Genomic DNA, 22,591 nt, shown 5'->3' with positions numbered 1-22,591 from the left:
CTCAGGACGAGGCCTCTGTAGCAGTCGGCCACAGATAATGGACAAGGCCAATAATGCTTGGCTGGGATCGATACAGGAGTGCCTTAGCAAGCGGCTTGGGAGAGCCCTATGGAGCCGCCGACCTCTACACTGTTTCACAGCGACACTCGCATCACTGCCGGGGCCTTTATTGAGCAAACTTTCCCGTGTGATCCTGTGGGTGATGATGGAAGGAGGCGATAGACAAGTATAATTGCCTTGCCAGCAAACCAATCCTTCCCCCATCCCTCCCCTAGGTAGACCTCAAGTTTTTTTTAACAACACATTAGGCTTCCTGAGGGCAGACTAAAGTCTCATTCCTCTCTGGGCTTGTCTGCTGACCATGCCTTTCTTACAAAGCTGTTGTGGATTATTTTTGAGTCAGTTCTTGTGTACGCATTGATATCAGCAAACTGCCCTTAAATTCATTAAAAAACAATTAATAAGCATTCATTAATAAAAAACAACCTAGCTAAATAGATGAAAAGGGAATATTGTGAGTGGGACATAATTACTAAATGCATAATTAGCGATTCAGTGACACATTTTTCAAAATGAAATGCTTTTGGGAAATGACTGCCCTCACAAGGGTTTACAATATTTTTACTTTGAATACAGTGAGGCTGCAGAAAACTCAAAAGTTTGCATAAAATCTAAACCCTATTGCAGCAAATCCATAACATTGTGCTGTCTATTGTCTAAATAAATGAACGGATAAATATGCAAAGTCCAATCAAATGTGAGATTTTTCTGATGTTTAAGATCCATATATATTTTATTTGGGTAATCTGTGCTGCAGAGATCACAAGACCAGTACAGAAGAGAGGAGTGGGCAGAGCAGGCTTTCTAGAGGGTAGCAATGAAGCAGTTTGATGTGTTAATGGTGAGGGTGAGAAGACTTAAATAATGTGTGAAAGGCTGGTGTGACGGACTGGGTGTTGAAGAGTATCGGGTCAAAGCAGAGGCACACAGCACAGCGTATGTCTGACCATCCTACTCACGTTAAATTTGATTATGTCGTAGATCAGGTAGCGGGGGACGGGGTGTCCGTTCACCTTGTCGATAATCATCTCCTGTTGGAGAAGAGCAAGAAATGGTAAAAAGATTTTATTCAAAAATAATAAAGAAGCTACATGTCATAAAAGATAATGACGGACACTATGCATAGATTCAAGCAAAAAATAAATAAATAAATAAAAATCAACCTAAGGGCCTTTTTCCATCATGGCATGCTCACAACTTTCCCTTTTTGAGAGTGTTATACAGGATGGGAGTTGGCAGGGAGACTGTAAGAGTTGAATGCCCTCCAGGGATCTGCTCCTTCAAAGTGGAAAGATGCCTGCGGCACCAAGGAGAGGTAGGGCAGGGGTGGGGAGGGGTTCAGGGGAAGAAGGACAGCCAGCAGAAATAGCACAGATGCATCAATTATGCAAGACTCCCCAGAGCTGAAAATCAGGTACAACAGATGCTGCTGATGGCTTCAACTACCACATGATTGGGTCTTGTGTTTTTTGTACCTTCTGAAGAACTGTTATGCAAGCGTGCTGCTTAGGGGGAGGGGAAGCAGAGACACTACCTATTGAACCATTAAGATTGAGACTGGACTGGACTCTCTTCATCCTGCTCATTGTGCTCTTCTACAGTACTAGCAAATAAGCAGGAGGAAACATGGCCGTTGTCCATACCGACTGCATTCCTCTATAGGATTGAATAGCAGGACTCTTAAACTTTGCCCACAAATTAGCCCAACATGGATGGCTGGAACTCTAGTGATTCATTTGAATTGTAGCCCCATACTTCCGACACCATGTAAGGTATGTCCCCAATGCCTGACAGACAATTGGTGAAACCAAGCAAAAGGGTTTTTCCAACAAGCCTTTTTCTTGTATGGTTGCTAAATCTTTTATTTTTATTATAGCCGTCGCCTCTTTTGTTTCTGTTTATCACCTCAGCAATGCTGCAGTAGATTTTTCTTTTCCATTAGCTGACCAAAATAAAGGACGTCAAGCCAAAGGGACACGGCCTTATTTATTTATTGACCTACTGCAGAGACAGGAAACCAGGGAGCATACAATAATTGAACAATGTGAAATACAATCTTAATTTAATATACCTAAAAGATATTGGCAGTGTGGTTTCCAGTGATCTCACTAGACAGCAATACTTAAAATGAATACTTGGAAAAAAAAAAGTTGGTTCCTATAGACCATGCATGGACGCTATCAGAGTGCACTGCTGGGCTTTTCCATTAAGCCACGATACTACAGATGCTGAGCAACTGGATGCTTATCAATTAGCTTGGCAAGACTTTTGTTGTGATGTTGGTCGCAGCTAAAGGCCTCGTTTGATGTTGGGGGTCTTGTGTGTTGTATACACTTCACAAATCCGGAACCTTTTATCAAAATGGAACTCTTACCGTAAATAATATTTCAAGCAAAAGTGGCACAATTGGTTTTTTTTGTTAATATTTGATGCATTTTATTACCCCCTGACCTTTGCTACAATAGGAATTTATAAGGTAATATCTAAAGAAAATGGGATCGATAGGAAGAATCAGAAAGGCATTGGTATCTGTAATACTAACAATACCAAATCCTAGCTTTTATACAGGGCTCAAGGATAACAGCTAAACACAAGCTCTTATCAACAGCGCACCAGGAGCATCAGAGAAAGAACAAACAGGAGTCAAAACAGCCCCTGCAGCTATCTAAACATGCACGCATCTACACAGCTTTCAAAGGTACACGAATGTATTGCCATTACACAGGCTGCCTGAGCAGGGAAACTATATTCTTAAAATCAATCAGCATCCCCTAAGCCCGGAAGAAACATATGCGGAACCTACTTTGCATAACATTGCTAAACTCTGAAGGGCAAAAACATTAACACGTGAATGGGAGGAGGACTAGAGTGACAAATCTCCCAAAATGGAACACAGCGCATAAAGCATTACCAAACACCTAATCAAATCTCTGATGGAGAGGCAAACATGTGCCACGATGTGCCCGTGTTTGCAGCTAGAAGAGAATAATAATGGCTCATGTCTTGTGCACCTACTGCCACTGAATACTGGGACGTGGATGGTCTGCACCAGTGAGACACCAATAAAAATATTTGCATTAACCCATCCTTGGCTTGTCCTTCCTCCGGGGACACAGCCAGGAGCAGTGGGCAGCATTCGTGGACGCGCCCGGGGACCTGGTGATGAGTGTCCATCGCTGGTCAGACGATGATGTGTGCATGTTTTTGGTGGGGGTCCTTACTGACGTTAAGTGGAGGAAACCCCATGTGAGCACGGGGAGAACATGCAAACTCCACATAGAAAGGCTCCTATTTGGGAAGTAACCCGCCTGGAGTGCCCCAGGCGGGAATCAAACCCAGGACCTTCTTGCTGTGAGGCAGCAGTGCAATGCACTGCGTCACCGTGCCACTAAATGCAATTTATCTTGTTTTTAAAGATAGTTGGGATAGTTTTAAAGATTCTGAAATCTTTTACCAAAATTTCCGTATATTAGTCTCATTGGCTTATTACCCGCAAACACTGAACCATACATTATGATCAAGAAAATGGACCTTTGATGGACTACTTTTCCAATACTTTTCAACAACCAGACAGTGAAACTCGGGACTCTACAACATCAAACATTTTATATATTAATGACCCTGACACAAACTGTTTTGCTCAGCTGAAACAAATGTCTTTCAGAATATCTTATTTCTACCGTGAGGACGAATTTAAATCCTCTGTTGAGCTTCAAAAATGAAGAATGCCTTTTCCCTTCTACACATCAATTTTCGCAGCCTGCCAAAAAACGATCAAAGTCAAAGAGTTATATTATCAAATGCACAGTATAACATAGGGTCATTCTGAGCAGTCAAATTCTTGTGATAAGGCAAGCAACAACTACGTAGAAAAACTGTTAAAAAGAGCAAATGAGGGCAAAACTAGAAAAACATGACAAGTATAGCAAAAAAATACATACAGAATAATAATAATAGCATTTTTATATAAAACACTAGCAGGAGTACAAGGGAATGTAAAAATGGGGAATATATTGTATAATATGTATCCTGATGGTTGTGGACAGAGGGAGAGTATGACTGGACAATAAGAATAGGAATATTAAATAGTGTAATAATAAGTGGAGGTGTGCCTATGAATATGTACATTAGACTGGGTGATTGACAATGAACTGACTCTCCACTTCAGCTCCATCGATGTGAGTCGGTCCAACTCTGGCCTCCAAGATTCCATCAACAACCATAATCCTCTTCAGTTTATGAATTCTCCAATCAATGATAACTTTCATTTCTTATCGGTTGCAGAAGATGAGATCCGCGAGATCTAAATTAATCTAAAACATTCTTCTATGATAACAGTGACAGTAAACTACAGATATCCATTCATAAGTACATTGTGAAACCTCTCTCACATTTTCAATATCTCATTGGAAAAGGAAATATGATGACCCAGCCGTCTTCAAACTTTATAGACCCATCTCAATGCTGCCCGCTATATCAAAAGTGCTTGTTTATTTGTTCATAATTCCTTGAAAGGAACCCTCCCTTGTTTTCATGACATATTTGCATACAATTATCAATTCCATAATTGCACCACATGTAGCTCTTGTCTCCTTCGAACCCCCCCCCCACAATTCCTGTACTTCTCAATCTCAGTTTAGTGTATTCTACCGAGGGTCCGAATATGGAATTCTCTGCCATTACACTTTTTGAATTTGTTATCGCAGCAGTTCAAATCACTTCTCCTAACCAACCAATATTTTCCATATGGGCTGCCTATATAAGCTGGGTCCAACCAATATTTTCTTGCCATACAAGTCCGAATGACTTTTATGAATATGGCTTTTTTTTCCTTGCCATTATTTGTGTGTTTATTCTTCTTTATATTTCTTGTCTAATGAAAACCTTAAGCCTTAAACCTTGATCACATGAGTGTATAAGCTTACTCTGTTAATAACAGTGTTTGGGTATACTTGCATGTATTATGAATAAGTATTTTTGATGTGTGTGTGCGTGTCTTATGAGTATGACTGATTCATTATACTTGTGTAATGGATTGGTGTATGGGATGCATCGTTTTCAAGTGCTATGCTATCCTATGCCTCAGTTTTTTACCATGTCTAATCTTATTGATAGATAATCTAATAATATTCTACATCAATGTAATTACTTCCTGTAATGTGCTGCCTGGAGAGTGCCAATGTTATTAGGCAATTCTCCTTCACATTCCGTTACAAATTATATATTGCAACTTTAAAAAAATATATGTGTAAATAAATAAAGGAAACAAAACATGCCATCAGTATTCCTTTTGCGAGTTCTGCTGTTAGACGGAGGGACCCAGTAAAGTGTCTTTAAGAGAAGCCAGGGTTTTTCAGCATGCGTATGTGTGTTGGCAACTGCCATCGAGTAAAGGTTCAACAGCGGAGAAGTGAGGCCGTGGTCAATGTAAAGAAGGGAGGAGAGGTCCAATTCCAGAAATGAGGACAGTGTCTGGTTCCCCATTTATATTGCACATTTCATAGACAAGCAATATGTATGTGACAAATAATCTCTTGAACTTGAACTTGAACTCTATGTGCTTCATATGAAAATACATCAAATGCAGAAAAACAGAAACACAAACAGAAAAACACACTTCACATGCACCACACATGCAAATCAATAGCTTGAAGCATCACAGCTGCCTGGTGGTCATAAAATCCACCTGCTTTGGTTTCACTGCAGGGCATAGATTGTGTAGTAACATTTAGGTTTAAGAATGTATTGTATTGGCGAGCTCGTGAAGCCTCGCCTAGTCATCGTTGCTGACTTCAATAGGAGAGATCTTTTTTCCCTAGTGTCAAGTGAAACTTCCAAGAGCTATCCTCTTCAATTTGATAACCTACAGAAGACTGACAGGGGGCTCTTGTTACCGACTGGCATGAAATGTACAGACTGACAAACAAGCCTCTAGAATTGATGAGCATTTGACAGCCAGTCAACACTAGTTTATAGTACATATAACCAATGTCTTCAAACAGAATTGCTTTAACTTGAAAAAAAGTATTGAATTATTTAAATAAATTTCAAAAGTTTAAAACATACATGCATGACAGCAGAACTGTCTTTTGAGACTTTCACCTTCCACCGTGTGATGAGAAAGTTTGATGAGTATGTGATGAGTATTGAAGAGTTTGATTGTAAGGATTTTCATTACATAAGCGATTAACAAATGTAGGCATAAAATTAAAAAAAATAAAAACACATTTTCCACACAATTTAGAACAAATTAAGCCTTTGGGTTTCCTTAAGCAGGAAGCAAGTCAGATGCATTCACAAAGCAATCGGGGGATAATGAAAACCAAGAGAACTCACCCCATCGAGTAAAGTGTTGGCTAAGTGGATGCGTGGGTCCTTGCGGAAAGGGAACTCAAGGTTGGCTATGTGGAAGACGGTGTTGTCTCTGTCAATCATGTACACTTCATTCTTTCCGTTGATTAGCATCATGTATCTGTCAGGGAAAGCAGCACAAAATAACAGTTACGATTAGCATTCTGCTACTTGTGTTTGTGCTGGCTCAAATTTACCATGCAATACAACTTGGGAAAAGAAAATAGTGAACCAACAACTTTTTGTTTAATATACAGTATATTTAAAAAAAAATTGAAAAAATATGCCTTTGCATTATTTACCTAATTTGCTGAGACTTATATGCCGATCAGCCACAACATTAAAGCCATCTGCCTAATATTGTGTAGGTCCTCCTCATGCCGCCAGACAGCTCTGACCCGTCGAGGCATGGACTCCTCTATCATAGCCAGCATTAACTTTTTCAGCGATTTGTGCTACAGTAGCTCTTCTGTAGGATCGGACCAGACAGGCGAGCCTTTCCCCTCCACACGCATCAATGAGCTTTGGGCGCCGATGACCCTGTCGCCGGTTTACAGGTTGCCCTTCCTTGGACCACTTTTGGTAGGTACTAACCACTGCATACCAGGAACGCCCAACAAGACCTGCCCTTTTGGAGATACTTTGACTCAGTTGTCTAGCCATCACAATTTGGCCCTTGTCAAAGTCGCTCAGATCCTGACGCTTGCCCATTCTTCCTGCTTCCAACACATCAACTTCAAGAACTGACTGTTCACTTGCTGCCTAATACATGTATATCCCGCCCCTTGACAGGTGCCATCAAACGAGATTATCAATGTTATTCACTTCACCTGTCAGTGGTTTTAATGTTGTGGCTGACTGGTGCAATTCCAGTGATGTTGGATTATTTGGGAAGATTTTTCATGTCAGCTTTATTTATCTGAACAAAGAACACCACCTCGTATTTTTGATTATCAGTTTCTTTACAAAGTATAACTGAGTAATCACACCTAAATCTGCACTAAACCAAGAGTGGAGAACAAAGCACTTCATATTTTGTCTGCATTTAGCAATATAAAACAGAAAGATGGTGAATTATTTTATTGGCTGCAAATTAGACTGAATCCAAAAGGCTTTTCAAGTAGTAAACACAACAACAACAGGAATTCATAGAGTCATTACTAAAACAGTTACATTGTTCTCTAAAAGACAAATAGTGACAAATGAATGTTGATTGAGGAAATGGAAAAATCACTGCTGCAATAGTAACACTCATTATATAAATATAAGAATTATCATAGATAGGTGGCAATGCTAGTCAAAGACCAGATACCAAAGATCCTACCAATGCCCTCTTTGTGCGTTTTCCAGAGCTACAGCTGGGGAGGCATATGGGTAGTGAATAACTTTGTGCTATATGAGATACTGAGGTGACAGAAAAACCTTCAGAACCATTGCATTATCCAAAAGCTCTAAATTATACTGTGTATCATAATATTGCAGTTGGCATGTCAAGTAAATCCCTCAATGGCCAAATCTGTATTAAAAACTACTTCCAGAACCAGTAACTTCTTCTCCACGCTATACTGCTTCATGGGAAGCATAGGTAATATTTATGTGTTACCAATATCGGGAAGAGGTACTGCAGTAGAACATACTGTGAATTCTCCTGCTGGAACCACAACCATAAAAGAAAATTGCTGTGTACCACTACCACAGAAAAGGCAAGACAAGTACACATGAAACATTGGATAACAAGCTCAATGGGATTGCTGTCCTACAATGCAATATCAAGATAGTTCAAAAAGATGAATGGGAGAGTCTTTGTTTTTGAAATTTCCAGCTATATCAAAATAAGAACAATTAGACCGAACAGGGTGTTACAAAAAAACAAAAGCAAATAAACAATTTGGTATCAGAACTGTATCAATTATCTCAATAGTAATACAATAGGCAGTCTCCACAGCTGGGAGAGTAATATAACTAGAATGAGAAACTGAGGAGCAAGGCTGAGCAGGTGAAACTGGATAACAGAATGAAATGACAGCTTTGAGGTGCACCTTCTGTTGGCTTGGTCCCATTAGTGCCAATCCATATTTTTTATTTTGAGGTTTCACAAAACATGTTTTTTCCAGGGTCACAATTTAAACCCATGGTAACGAAGATATCAAATAAATAAGAGCAAATAAATATACAAAAATCCATAACATTTAAAAGTATTCCAAAGCAATTTATTTTAATTTTATGTTAAGTAGGCTTCACATACTTCATATTAGAGCCCGACCGATATATTGGTTTGGCCTGGGTCTGTTTTACACTACTTTTAAGTTACTCACCAAAATAAGTGTAGAAATCCGACTAGACATTATACTGAAAATCCATCCTGGTTTGTTTACACTCATCTTTAGACACAGACACGGCATTCCAAGCAGGAAACGGTGCTGTGTTCATGGGAAATTTGGAAAACGAATTTGTTTTGGAAGTGATGATAAATTCACTGGAACTCGGGGGAAAAAAAATACATCTCTACTTCACATTTTACCTTCACATACAAACAGGTGTGGGTTTTCAAAGGGAAGATTTGAAAAAAATAAAATAAAATAAAAAGATCAAGAACTGGATCTGGACCTTTGAGATCGTAGGTCAACATCACCACCATTATTGGAACGGTTGTGAAGTAGGAAAAAAAACAACTTTTCAATCAGGATCAGCCCCAGACCCAAAAATCTAGCATTGGTTGAGCTCTACTTCACATTTTACCTCCGCATACAATCAGGTTTAGGTTCTCAAAGGAAAGATTTGAAAAAAATAAAGTTAAGTAAAAAGATCAAGAACTGGATCTGGACCTTGGGTAGGACCGTAGGTCAACATCACAACCATATTGGAACAATCGTGGGTAGGAAATTATTATTATTTTTTTTAACTTTTTTCCTACTCCACGTAGTTAGTCCTAAACCCGATAATGAAAACGACTCATTGAAATCGGTTGAGAAATCTACACCTTATATTGCTTTTTATCCAGAAAAACCACAGCTACCTCTTTTTATTTATAGGCTAGCCTTGCCCGTTCCAGCATGGCGGCAACGTTGACGTAGGATTATTTTGGTTTTAAAGCAGACACAACCGGCAAGGTAAAGGACGTATCAGTGTAGTTTTTAATCCTCATCCGGTCATTTGTTTCAGTGTGGCACTGCACAAAATAGAACTATAACTCCCAGTATCTTAAGACAGCACATACAGAATTATATAAGTCGGAATCATGTCTTATTTTGAGGACAAACACAGAAGAATGGCTGCTTCAATCTGTGACATTTTGCGCAACTCCAACTGCCAGTTCTTAGTCACACATTGTGCTTTACAGCTAAATTATTTGCCGAGTTGAATGGTCGAGGAGGCAGACCATTAAATTTGCAAAATAAAACATTGAGTTCATGGTCCAGTGCAAGCTATGGAATGGAATTTCGATCGGAACGTGGTTGTCAACATTATTCTGATATCTGATGAGTGAATGTCAACATTATCAGCAACAGATACAAATATTTGATCGGACCCATCTCTAAGATGCACCCATGACCCTTGAATGGCACTCCTAATTTGAGCTGGGCGATATTTCATTATAATATCAATATTGTGATATGAGACTAGATATATTAGGCGTAATATCTGGATACAGTAAAAATGTTGTCTTTAAAGCTGCATTACAATAAAGTCATGCAATTGTATCTACTTCATAGACTGGTTACTAATGATTGTTCCTCAAATATTTGTGGGCAAAAATCAAATTAAAATACAATTAGTTTTAATTGATGAAATATTGTAATAATTGATTTTCTTAAGTAAGGAAGTAACTAACTTTATTTGTACAGCACCTTTCAAGAGCAGGGATGTCACAAAGTGCGTCACAGAGGTAGACAATCATAAACATACATAAAAAACAATAAAAACAGAAAGAAAATATAATTAGTTTTAAGTCTTGATCATGGAACAAGCAGCAAACTCTTATCAGAGGACCTCAGAGGCCAGATGGTGACATTGGGCTGCAATGGATCTTTAATGTGGCAGGTGCCTGAGCATGTAGAGCTCTATAGGTGATGACAAGAACTTTAAACTGGATTCTGAATTTTATGGGGAGCCAGTGAAGAGCAATGAGAATCAGTGTCACATGAGACCTTTTGGAGGACCTGGTCAAGAGCTTACTACTTGTAAACGATCCAGTGATGTTTTTCTGAGGGAGTGAAAAGTGAGTTGCAGTACTCAAGACAGGACGATATATAAGCATGAATTAACATTTCCAACTCCACTTGAGACACAATGGGCCTGAGCTTTGCAATGTTTCTCAGCTGGAAAAAACAAGAGTTAAAAATTTGACAAGTTACTACCACTAGGAAGGGCAGAGATAAGGCTAGCTGTTTTATCTGCATTTAGCTGTAAGAAATTATTTGCCATTCAGTTTTTCATAGCGTTTAGGCAGTTATTTAAAATTTACAACATAGCTATTGTTTTGGGGTTTAAAATAGATGTAGAGCATCTACATCATTTAGTTTGATAAACTTAATGTCTGGTATACTGTACCTGTCAGCAACACAGAAGCGGGATGGTCTCCTTGCTGCTTGGAGTTTACTACATGTGGGCTCTAGTTTAACTGACTTGTCAAGCAATAGATTTTGGTATCTATTGCTAGGTATTAAGCAATTAATATGTGTTATTAAATGTACAAGAATATATCCATTGTATGTTTTCTTCGTTTTATAATCGAAGCACAAATAACTGACAACAAAAACAAACAAAAAAAATCCGAAAATACAGAAACAGGTGAAGAAATGACCAATCATCAAATGACGCGGCGCTTTCTGTGTTGCTGACGTTCTGGTGTGGCCCAGGGGTAAGAAGAGCGGTCTCTGTTGAGTGCAACCGACAGAAGTCAGACTGAAACTTATCAAGAATATTGTGCTCATCCATTGCAGTTGTCACTATCACCCAGTCCTGCCCCTACAGAGTGATCAACTTGTAAATGTATTCCATTCTCTGCACACAAACACACACACGCACGCACGGGTTGCTGCGGTTACCAGTGTTAGGATGGACGGTGCCACCTCGACTTACGACTGTAATTAGTTCTATAAGAATGGTCGTATGTTAAAATAGTCGTATGTCGAAGCAATTTTTCCCATATAAATTATGAAATCATGAAGGGTGAAAATAAACAAAATACACAGCACAAACACAGTAAATATGAAAACAATATCGATAAGCCACCAACTACGTGCGCACACAATGTAGGTTGCCCGCTGACTGACTGCTGACTGGCTGCCGACGCACCAACTGCAAATGTCCACGGTCGTATCTTGGAGCAGTCGGTCGCAAGTCGATACAAATTTTCGCCACTATCGCTACTCGTATCTTGGATTAGTCGTAAGTAGATGCAGTCGTAAGTTGAGGTACCACTGTACAGCGGTTACATCACTTGCCCACCGTCCCCACCTTCCTTTTTAATTTTTTTTTTAATAAAACCTATTTAGTTAATTCACGTGTGTCAGTGCCCACGTTCAACAAATAAAAAAATTCTAATTTTTTAAATACTAAGCATGTTACTTATCAAAACCGAAAGTGATAGTGGCTGCTTCGTGTGCGCGTGCAACAGGGTCGCATCAGTCTGCGGAGTGAGATTTCACTTATCACTAGGGAGGAGAGGAGAGTAGAGAAAGAAGGCTATAGAAGACCTTAGATCAAGTCTAGATCAGGTCAAGTTCGGGTCTCCGTTTCTATGCGTAATTTGCGGCCGCAATCTCCGTCCGCTGCTCGTCCCTGTTCCTCTTAATAACACATTGAGATTGCATTTTATTTTACCCTGTTTAATTTTACTTTTTATTTTAATCCGAACCAAAAAAATCAGCACCATGCATGTAATTCTGTGCTGAAATTCATAAAACATGGAGAAAGTGTTGTTGATGGAAATGTTCCGAAAAGCATTCCAGCACTACCAAAAGTCAGGGCCAAAGCAAAATCAAGGCAGCAACAAATCCCCCCCAACTAAATAATTTGACATAAATCTAGATTCCAACTGGCAAAGACCTTTCAAACAATTTATTTTGCATTATATAAACTCCTGGTTATCTGGACACTGGACTGTTACTATGCATTAAAAAATAAGAATAATAATAAATACCTTTGGAGGAGTTTATCTTTAAAAAACATACGTTCACCAGAGGCTAGGTGAGCCTTTTTTTTTTTTCTGTCCAGCTAATCCTTGGCAAGCAGTTGGAGGTGATTACTAGACTTGGAACCGGCCAATGAAACATGAATGAAAAGTTCATTATTCTTCATTTCTCACAAATGTAACTTCTAGTGTGCTAAATCTACAAAAAAAAAAAAAAAAAAGAGTAAATAGGTTATTCCTTTTTGCTTCATACTTGAATTGATACCTGGTGAGCTTTTAGAGAAGATGCAACAGTGCAAATAATATATCATCTATGCTCACTTCTGTGAAATTCAGGTTGTTTGCAAATTGGGAAAAGCAATGGAGTATCACAGAATGGAATATTAGAGGACTAGGCTGGAAATATTTTTTTCCCCCCACCCACAGGCAGGAGCAGGGAGATTCCAAAACTATTGAGTCCCGATGATTAGCCTGTTAGAAAGCTGTCAGGGTAGGCCAACCAACCAAACCAACTTAGTAAATTATTTATATTGTTTTCAATTTCTGTTTTCAATTGTTGAGGAACTGGTTTTAACAGGTGACATGTAGTCTTGAAAAAGACTACATAGTGGCATAGTGTACACACTGTAAGCCTGTTTTACAAACAGACACTCTGGTGAGAAAGGTGAGGCAGCGTCTTTACTACCTCAGGCAGCTGAGGAAATTCCGGGTCTTGGTGAGGATCCTCAAGTTCTTCTACTCTGGAGCGGTGGAGAGCATCCTGACAGGCAACATCACTGCCTGGTTTGGGAACTGTACTGCTCAAGACAGGCGGACCCTGCAGAGGGTGGTGCGTTCAGCTGAACGTACCACTGGAACTACACTCCCCTCCCTGCAGGACTTATACACCAGGAGGTGTAGTAGCAGAGCCTGCAGGATCATGAAGGATCCTCACCACCCCAACAACGGACTGTTCCAGCTGCTGCGGTCAGGCAAGCCCCTCCGCAGTCACACAGCGAGAACAGAGAGACTGAGACAGTTTTTTCCCACAAGCCATAAGAACTGTCAATGCTGACCTCACCAGGGGCGCTCACTGAGCCACACACATAGGCTCCAATACCTTACTGTACTGTATGTAGCATACTGTACCACATACTGTGTCACTGTTCAGGGTTGTTCGGTGTTACCGTATTGCTGCGCCGTGCTGTTGTATACTGTGCTGTATTATCCCACAAACACGACCTCACTTTATTCACATGCCACTTTAATGCACATATCTGTATATACATAATTAGCCTATCCCATATACATAAGCCTTTCCCTTTATATATTCTATTTTCTTTTATTCTATATATTTTGATTTTATTCTATAGTATTCGACTTACTGCATTACGTTTTAGGAATCAGTTAGTTGGTCAAGTAGAAATTCTTAGGTAGCTACTGTGTTCAGTCTAGGACATAGTGTGTAATCACCGGGTGCGTTGCATTGACATTTCACTGCATATATGTATGAAAGTATGTACTGTATATGTATGTGACGAATAAACCTCTTGAAAGTCAAAGTGTGGGATTGTGTGTGTTCCTGAGTTACTGAGTGAGTAGCGACTGGGTGAGCTTAGCATGCAATGTGTATGGGAAACAGTATGGCACTATTCAATATACTGCCACACTCATACTACTCAAGTCCATACTTGCATGCAAATATACACCGATCAGCCACAACATTAAAACCACCACTAATAACCACTAATATTGTGGCCGTTGAGGCATGGACTCCAAAAGACCACTGAAGGTGTCCTGTGGTATCTGGCACCAAGACATTAGCAGCAGATCCATTAAGTTGCAAGCCTTCCCCCATGGATTGGGCTTGTTGTTCCAGCCCATCTCACAGATGCTCGATTGGATCGGACCCTAACCCCGGCCATCCACATGATGTAGAAGAAAACGTGATTCATCAGACCAGGACCAGACCATAGCAGCATTAAATTTTTCAGAAATTTGTGCTACAGTAGCTCTTCTGTGGGATCAAACCAGATGGACTAGACTTCGTTCCCCACATGCATTTATGAGCCCATGACCCTGTCGCCAGTTCACCGATTGTCCTTCCTTGGACCACTTTTGGTAGGTACTAACCACTGCATACTGGGAACACCCCACAATACCTGTCATTTTGGAGATGCTCTGACCCAGTCGTCAAGCAATGTTATTGACTTCACCTGTCAGTGGTTTTAAATTTGCACAAATCCAATTGGTCAAGAATAACAACATTAGAATCAATAGATATTACAGTAATCTATATAATAATCTATATGATTTGGATAAAAATAGTTCAATATAAGACATTCAAATTGATGTTTTAATTGGTCTAGGGATAGATGGATAATTCAGTTAAACATTATGCTGTCAGCTCATTGGAATTAATTGTAGTTAATTCATTTGCATGGATTATTTGATGTGATGTAATTTCATAACAAAATAAGGACAAATAAATTATTCCAAGGAAACAACACTAAATGAACACCGTAAAGAGAACAGAACAATTGAATTGTTTCAACTGGACTGAAATTTTAAAGCAAAGGCAATTTGAAAACTAAAAAAAAGTATTTAAAAACTATTTTGTGTAATAAGCAAACTCCAGTTAACAAACTACGATAATCTGCAATCTGCAGGCCACGGGGTCAGAACTGATGTTTTCTATGCAAGCCCCCAAAGGCAGACATAGAACCCAGGGTCCGAGATAGCCCATTCTCAGGACCAACTGGCAGATGTGACCTCAAACCCCAATTCCAGTATAAGAACCTATCCATGGGGTACAGAGGTAAATTATATTACCACCCCAACAGACCCACCACAATGCTCATGGGTGGGGATTCCGCATACAGCTGAGCTTATATCAAGTGACCGTAACCGCTCTCAACTATCTAGTATAACTCTGTATAACACCTGGCAGCTGTCAGAAGAGCCTGCACCAGTGTACCAGTGAATCATTCAAAATACTTAAAAATCATTCAAAAATAGCCAGGTTTATGCTTCTATTTTCAACCAAACTGATAATTTCACATATCTGGGTATAAAAATTGTCCTGCCAAGCTTACCATCACATGTGTATTTGTACTCAACAGATCGCAAATACTCGAAAACAAAATACAGACAACCCTTTTGTATTGCATATGATTAAGGTTCAGTTTCACACTTTCTTCCTGGTCACGCTTCAGTCCTATTTGGGGTTAATGTTAACTTTAAACCAGGAAACTGTGAGTCAGGATTTCGGATATGGGCTGAAAAGGGGTTAAGGAAAGTGCAAAATATGTAAAGTGAAGATAAAGCACTTGTGTTCTGTACTTAGAAATATCAACCAAATATGACATTCCAAAGAATAATTTTTTTAAATATTTTCAACTTAGGAGCTTTATATCCTCATCTCAAAATCATTCATTAGACATACCTGACACTTCCCTTTTAGAGGTAACAATCATAGGATATTGTTATGATAAAGGACTCATTTAATCTTTGTTTGCGTCTGGGTCCGATGAATGCTTCCATAATCCTGAGATTATAGAAGGAAGATAGAGATGACGAAATATATTTAGAATACTGGAGTGAGGCATGTAAGGAGGCTCAGAGACAGACAGCCAACAGTAGCTTGAAACATATACAGTGTAAACGGCTGATGGTACATACATAACTCCTATTAAATTAGATAAGTTTAATGATAACATTCCTGAGACTTTTATCAAGCGTAATGAGGCAAGAAGGACACTCTACCACTGTATATGGGAAAGCGTGAAAATTAAATATTTGTGCTAAGATATTATAATAAGACTGATCAAATTTTATCAAAGAAATTACCACTGGATCCTAAGCTTTAAATTCTGGGTTCATATCCTATCAACCCTCACTTACAAAGCAAAGGGTTTAGATTCATACAAAACATGTACATATTACAATGCAAACATATAACTGCACTTAATTGTAAAAATGTTAATGGACCAAGAATCAGAATATGGATCAAAGAAATGGCCAGGGCGCGATGGGAACGGTTGCCCTCAGCAACCAGATTGAGTCAATTGTCAACCATTCTGTGGTCTCTGGTTGCCCCCTTTAGCAACGACTTTAAGATAAAAAATAGGGACAGCAAAACGTGCAACCAAAAATAAAAAAACTGCGGTAATGGGGTTGCCCATTTTAGCATTTGTAAAAAAAATTGTATCCATCTGAGAGAACGACACAATTGGCTATTGAGTAACTAGTGGACTCGTTCTCTGTTAGAACTAAGACGCCGGACACAGCTCCAGTCTCCGATTGAAAGCGCTCCAAAGCAGGAAGCGATGCTGCATTCACGGGCTTGGAAAACTGAGAGCGAACACCATAAGTATATTTCAGAAGTTTTTCACCATACATGTGTTTGCATCCCTGTACAGTTAACTAAAACTAATCTTAAAAACTAAAAATAGGTGTGAAAAAACATTTTAGTTAACCTAGACAGATAAAAAAGGAAACTAAAATGATATTGTTTACTTACAAAACTAAACTAAAATGAAAAAAAATACAGAAAATTAGGTTTTCTAGTCAATTAAGTCAAATTTGTCAACATATAGCTGTTACAATACAATAACAAGTTCTTGTCTTTGTAGACAGACAGCATAATGCTCATTAATAATGAGCATGGCTCAGATCTCACCTGGTGGAGAGCTACTTTTAAACACAAAGATACAAATTAGAATTTACCATTGTTAACAATGAGAGGACAAAAAGGACTGTTGAGATTTATATTGTCTGTGTGGTGAGCATATACATGTGGGTGTAAGAGAGAAACAGAGAGCTTAAGTGTGTGACCAGAGGAGCTCTTGTCTGTATTGACTTATTTCATGTCACATTTTCTTATTAAGCGGCATATAGCTGCATAGTATCTTAATTACTCAAAATATAATGGCAACCATATTTTCACAGGCAACCACTTTTAAAAGTTAGTGTTGAGCCCTGATGCCGTCAAACATGTCAATAGAAAAGATAACGCATATCTGGAGCCTTTTCTGTATTTCAAGAGGCATAATGTTAATGTTGGTGACCTGCTTCAGCAGGAACAATCTCTGAGACAGTAGGGTAGCATTATGATCTTGTACGTTGGTCTGAGAAACACCTCAACTCAACTCTAAATTTATTTTGTTATTTTCTTTTATGTCTGTACTCAGTTGGGGTGATGGGAGGGAGAACAGGGTGAAAAATGCTTGCTGTGTTTTACGTAATTGGTGTTGAATGTATAAATTGATGTGATTTGCAAACTGAAAACCAATAAATATATTCTTAAAAAACAAACTGGGCCCCATTCATTCCTGTTGGGTTCGTTGGAGACTTCTGATGATGAACCCTATTACACCTTGATGGCTGACTGCTGCTCTTTATCACAAAATGTCAAATGGTGAGTAGAACAGGATGCACTAATAAGATACTCTGTGCCCGCTACATTTCTAAAGGTTAAGTATCCTAATCAACGCAACCACAATGGCGGTATATTAGCCTCATTATGGTTGGGCATTGGCGAAATGTAAATAGGCAGAGCTTTGAATCCATTAAAACCAAGGAGCAGCAGACTGGGGATTGTTATCTTTAGCTCTTGGGGAAACAAAGTGATGGATGGCAGTTTAACGGATTCCCCCGATGTCAATGCCATGCATTTTTCATTCTAGCAGTGAGTCCTAGGCTTGGGCATCGTGCAACATTTAAACCGTCGGGCAATCGGCAATTGACAATTTTATCAGGGGGTAATGTAATAACGTAACAACGTAACGTAATGTAATGGCAAATTAGTCTCCCTGGTACGGAAGTGAAGAAATTGGAAGAATTACATTTATTATTTACAAGTAAAGCAGGCCTGCCAACCTGCCAATATTTTGAGTACCACAAAGGTGTAACGATTTCAGATTTTTTAAAAGTCTGACTTTGGCCGATTCCGATTTTCATTGAATTGTATGTTCATAATAAAACATTAACTATTAAATATATTTTACATTGTCGTCCGAACATTTTGGGTTTATATCTGTGATCGGAGGAATCACATTTTCTTATCATTTGGTCTCATTGGGTATATCTGCTGTACGTCAATGACAAATAGAGCACATGATCTGATCACGCTCAACGTGATTGGACAGATGCACATACGGACTACACTGCAATTTTCAGTTATCACAATTTCAATCTCTTCAATCAATCTCTTCAATCTTCAATCTCACAATCGTGAGATTTATGATTTTGATACAGTGTGTTTATTATTGTTCATTATTCACTATGGAACTATAACATAACATGAAATGGCCCCTGAGTTCTAATACAATAAAATATGGAACAGTCACCATTTTTCAGTATAATGCAACCTTAACTCTCATTGAGTTTTAGTAGGACATAGGGCATAAGATATAAGAAACATTGAAATGTCCATTCCAGACAAAAGTCTCTTTCACTTTTAATTCCAAATGTACCTTTTTACTATATTTATGATACTTAATAATATTATTAATTAATATAGTTATATTAGAAAAAAAAAAGAAATAATAATAATAAATGGCCAACTCTTCTCACTCTTGTTCACTGGAAGTCCTCCTTCACTCACCGTGCATTAAACCAAATGAATCAAATCGAACAACTCATTTTACTGAGTGACTCGTCAAGAACCGGGTCTCAAAAAAAAAAAAAAAAAAAAATTGACCCTTTCATTATGAGCGGAGCTCAAGAAGTGCACTGTGAATACAATCAACGTCAACGTCATCAACTACGCAACTATGTTACATTACGTTGATATTGGGTTTGAGTGTCTGACCATTTTACGAGTATAGTATATGAGCACTGTATCGTCAATTTGACAGAATCTGATATATCTGACACTGATTGCCCAGTCACGGCCGATCAAGCTGAAAACTGGTCGATTTCAGTCACCGGCCGATCGATCAGTGCATCTCACGTTTTATACGTTAACATTACGGTCACATTTTTGTGCTTGATCAGTGAGTAAGTGAGAGGAGAGGGAGGGGTTACTGAGCACCTGCCCCTTTGCACCATGGTGCTATTTCTATCAGGCGCGTTTTTTTTGAAAGCGCGAATGGGCCATGGAGGTAGCGGATTGTTGGGCAAGATATGCATATTCATGAATGCATCCTCAGCATGCCCACGATGTGCGCAAAAGCACGCAGATCCAGATGTCCCAATGCGCATCGCGGATGCCCATGATCTGTGCTCCGCCATGCTGCTCTATGTTGAGTGGCAAAATGCCCAGGACCATGGCCCCCCCCCCCTTTTTTCTTTTGAGCACCTGCCCCTCTTAACGTCTCTGCACGGGCCTGTAGAGTGGGGAAGTGAGATCCAATCGCCAGTGGTTACTCGACAGCTCTGAGCGGCAAAGGCAAGATCCTCCGCCCCCTCTCCCCCTCTGCACTTACACCGTTTCAATGCTCTGATTTTTCCTTGCAGATAAAAAATTAATTAAAAAAAATCATCGGTCATCCATGTCAATCAGAGGGGTCGATCTCCATTTGACGATTTCATTGTAAATCTGACCAAGCATAGTGACACCCCAACTAAAATTTATTTGCTATCAGTACCAGCTGGTTGAGAGTTGGAGCTACGAAAAGCTGCCAGAAATGGGTAAGGTGTTGAATACTTCCCCAGTTGACGTGTTGGGTGAAAGAAAATTATTTGGCATTCCTGAGGATGTACTGAAGGGTATATTATAATCTAGGAGTGAAACTATTAATGAAATAATCAATCTATAGGATGACAGAAGTGAATTCTAATGATGCCATAATGAAGTCATGTAACAATTATCACGTATCTAATAAAATGTATATGTGGCATTTAATAATTTGACCATAATGTGTAAAGGTCTGTCCATATTATACAACTGTATGTTTTAGACTGCTGGTAAATACACCGATCACCCACAACATTGAAACCACTGACAGGTGAAGTGAATAACATTGATCATCTCATTCCAATGGCACCTGTCAAGGGGTGGGATATATAAGGCAGCAAGTGAACAGTCAGTTCTTGAAGTTGATGTGTAGGAAGCAGGAAAAATGGGGAAGCGTAAGCATTTGAGCGACTATGACAAGGGCCAAATTGTGATGGCTAGACGACTGGGTCAGAGCATCTCCAAACCGGCAGGTCTTGTTGAGTGTTACCGGTGTGCAGTGGTTAGAGATACTACAGGACACCTTCAGAGGTCTTGTGGAGTCCATGCCTCAACAGGTCAGAGCTGTTTTGATGGCATGGAGGGGAGCTACACAATATTAGGCAGGTGGTTTTGTTGTGGCTGATCAGTGTATAGTAAACAATTGAAAGATGACTGTTTGGGTTGTCATTATAATGTTTATCGATCGAAATCAAATAAATTCAAGATTAATAAGGAAAAATTTGTGCTGCCCTGGCAGAAGACATCTAATTTTGTAAAAATAAAAAATTAACATTAAATGACATTTTGAAAAATGAATGAAAGAATGAATAAATATAATTAACCAATATTTTTTACTTTTTGTTTAAATTAAATCTCACTGCTTCGGTCTTTAGGTAAAAATTCTATGATAAGCTTCTTTTTTCAGTTTCAATGGCCATTTACCCCAATGTGTTCATGGTTAAGTCAGTATTTGTACAAAAGACTGAGTATTACAAACTAGTGTTCTGCAAATCTTTAGTGAAACAAAAGTGCAACACTTAAACACAGGGCACATTTCCCGCAGTATGCTTTGAAAATTCAATTTGAGTACACCCTTAAAGGTAAACTTTAAAGGCCCGACCATAATTGAAAGACAGCGCTTTTTAGGCTCCCCCGTCCGCCAGCACAGGGGGATGAGGAGCAGTAACCAACTGGGTCTTGTGTGGAAAGCTGGCTCACTGGCATCCAGCAGATAAGATGAGACTGTAGTTTTTATGATGGAAAGTTGAGCAGTGGTGTAGAATAAATCTCGTCGTCATGTCAATAATTCCAGAGTGATGCACAGCTGGCAATGTTTCTGTTGTGCTAATAATTATATATATATATATATATATATATTTTTTTTTTTTTTTTTTTTTTTTTTTGTTTGTTTTTTTTAATAAAAGGTGGGGACGAGGGGGAATTGTGTGTAGCACAGAGCATGTCGGTGGAGTTGAGCAGACAGAAATCCCAAAGCTCTTATCAGATTTCATAACCACTTTTGTCCGTAGGCTTTGATCTACTGTAAAATCTGATTGTTGATTTTATCCATTCAGGCATGACCTACGTTTGAAGCAAAACATTAGGTTAATTAAATGTTTAGTGAAAGAAATTATCAATTAAAGTAATAAAAGTCTGTTTATTTTTATTTTGTATGACTTCTGAGTTCCATTTTGAGCAGATTTGATGTGCACAATTGCATCCCTAGGAATAATATATAACACAACTACTATAAATTCAATTGAAACTAATGTGAACACTGCTTTATTCACTTGTAGTATTTAGATAACAGAGGTAGGTAGAATAGGTTGTCAAGGGAAATGGAACACCAAAGCAATTTAAAAAAATGCATGCACAACTCCTTTTAAGAGAAGTAACAACTCACACTGGCTAAAATTACAAGGTCCTGAATTATCAAGAACAGTAAGTAACACTTTCTCAAATTTGAACATGAAAAACATGAAGAGCAACATGGCATCGGCAGTTTGCTTTAATCCCAAGTGAGGTAGGGTGGGGGGGAAACAAGAGAAGCTATCAACAGGACATGAACATTAATTCTCAAAAAGATGTTTCTACTTTTGTGTAACTATCACAGGATACGAATACACCAAGCAGTTCTTGCCTTCAGCTTTTATAAATGAATTAATAAGCAAATATATAAAAAATTCAACCCAAATGGAAGTCAGACATCATAATTAAATTTTTGTCATTAAAGCGAGATGCTTTTACGGATGAGACATGGAAAGTGGCGGTAATAAAAGCTCTCCACACCCTGGACAGTTGAAAGAGATCAATACGCAGTGGTGAGCATGACTATTCTACACCATGCCTGTGAAGACTGAACAGAGCAATCATTCAACCAAGCCTGACAAACTGTATGTCTG

General features: G+C 38.9%; 1 protein-coding gene across 1 annotated transcript in view; it reads right to left on the bottom strand.

Moving 5' to 3' along the window:
* rngtt (RNA guanylyltransferase and 5'-phosphatase) overlaps positions 1 to 22,591 on the bottom strand; it is a 110,029-nt gene that overhangs the window by 66,946 nt on the left and 20,492 nt on the right. Inside the window, exons 9-10 of the mRNA XM_080024024.1 lie at positions 6,397 to 6,532; positions 1,020 to 1,091 (exon numbers count right to left, since the gene is read on the bottom strand). Of these exons, the coding sequence (XP_079880150.1) occupies positions 1,020 to 1,091; positions 6,397 to 6,532 (208 nt within the window). The remainder of the gene's footprint in view (positions 1 to 1,019; positions 1,092 to 6,396; positions 6,533 to 22,591) is intronic.

Source organism: Zeus faber, assembly GCF_960531495.2.
Source record: "Zeus faber genome assembly, chromosome: 2".
NCBI classification, from domain to species: domain Eukaryota; kingdom Metazoa; phylum Chordata; class Actinopteri; order Zeiformes; family Zeidae; genus Zeus; species Zeus faber.
This window is presented reverse-complemented; position numbering and strand designations above follow the sequence as displayed.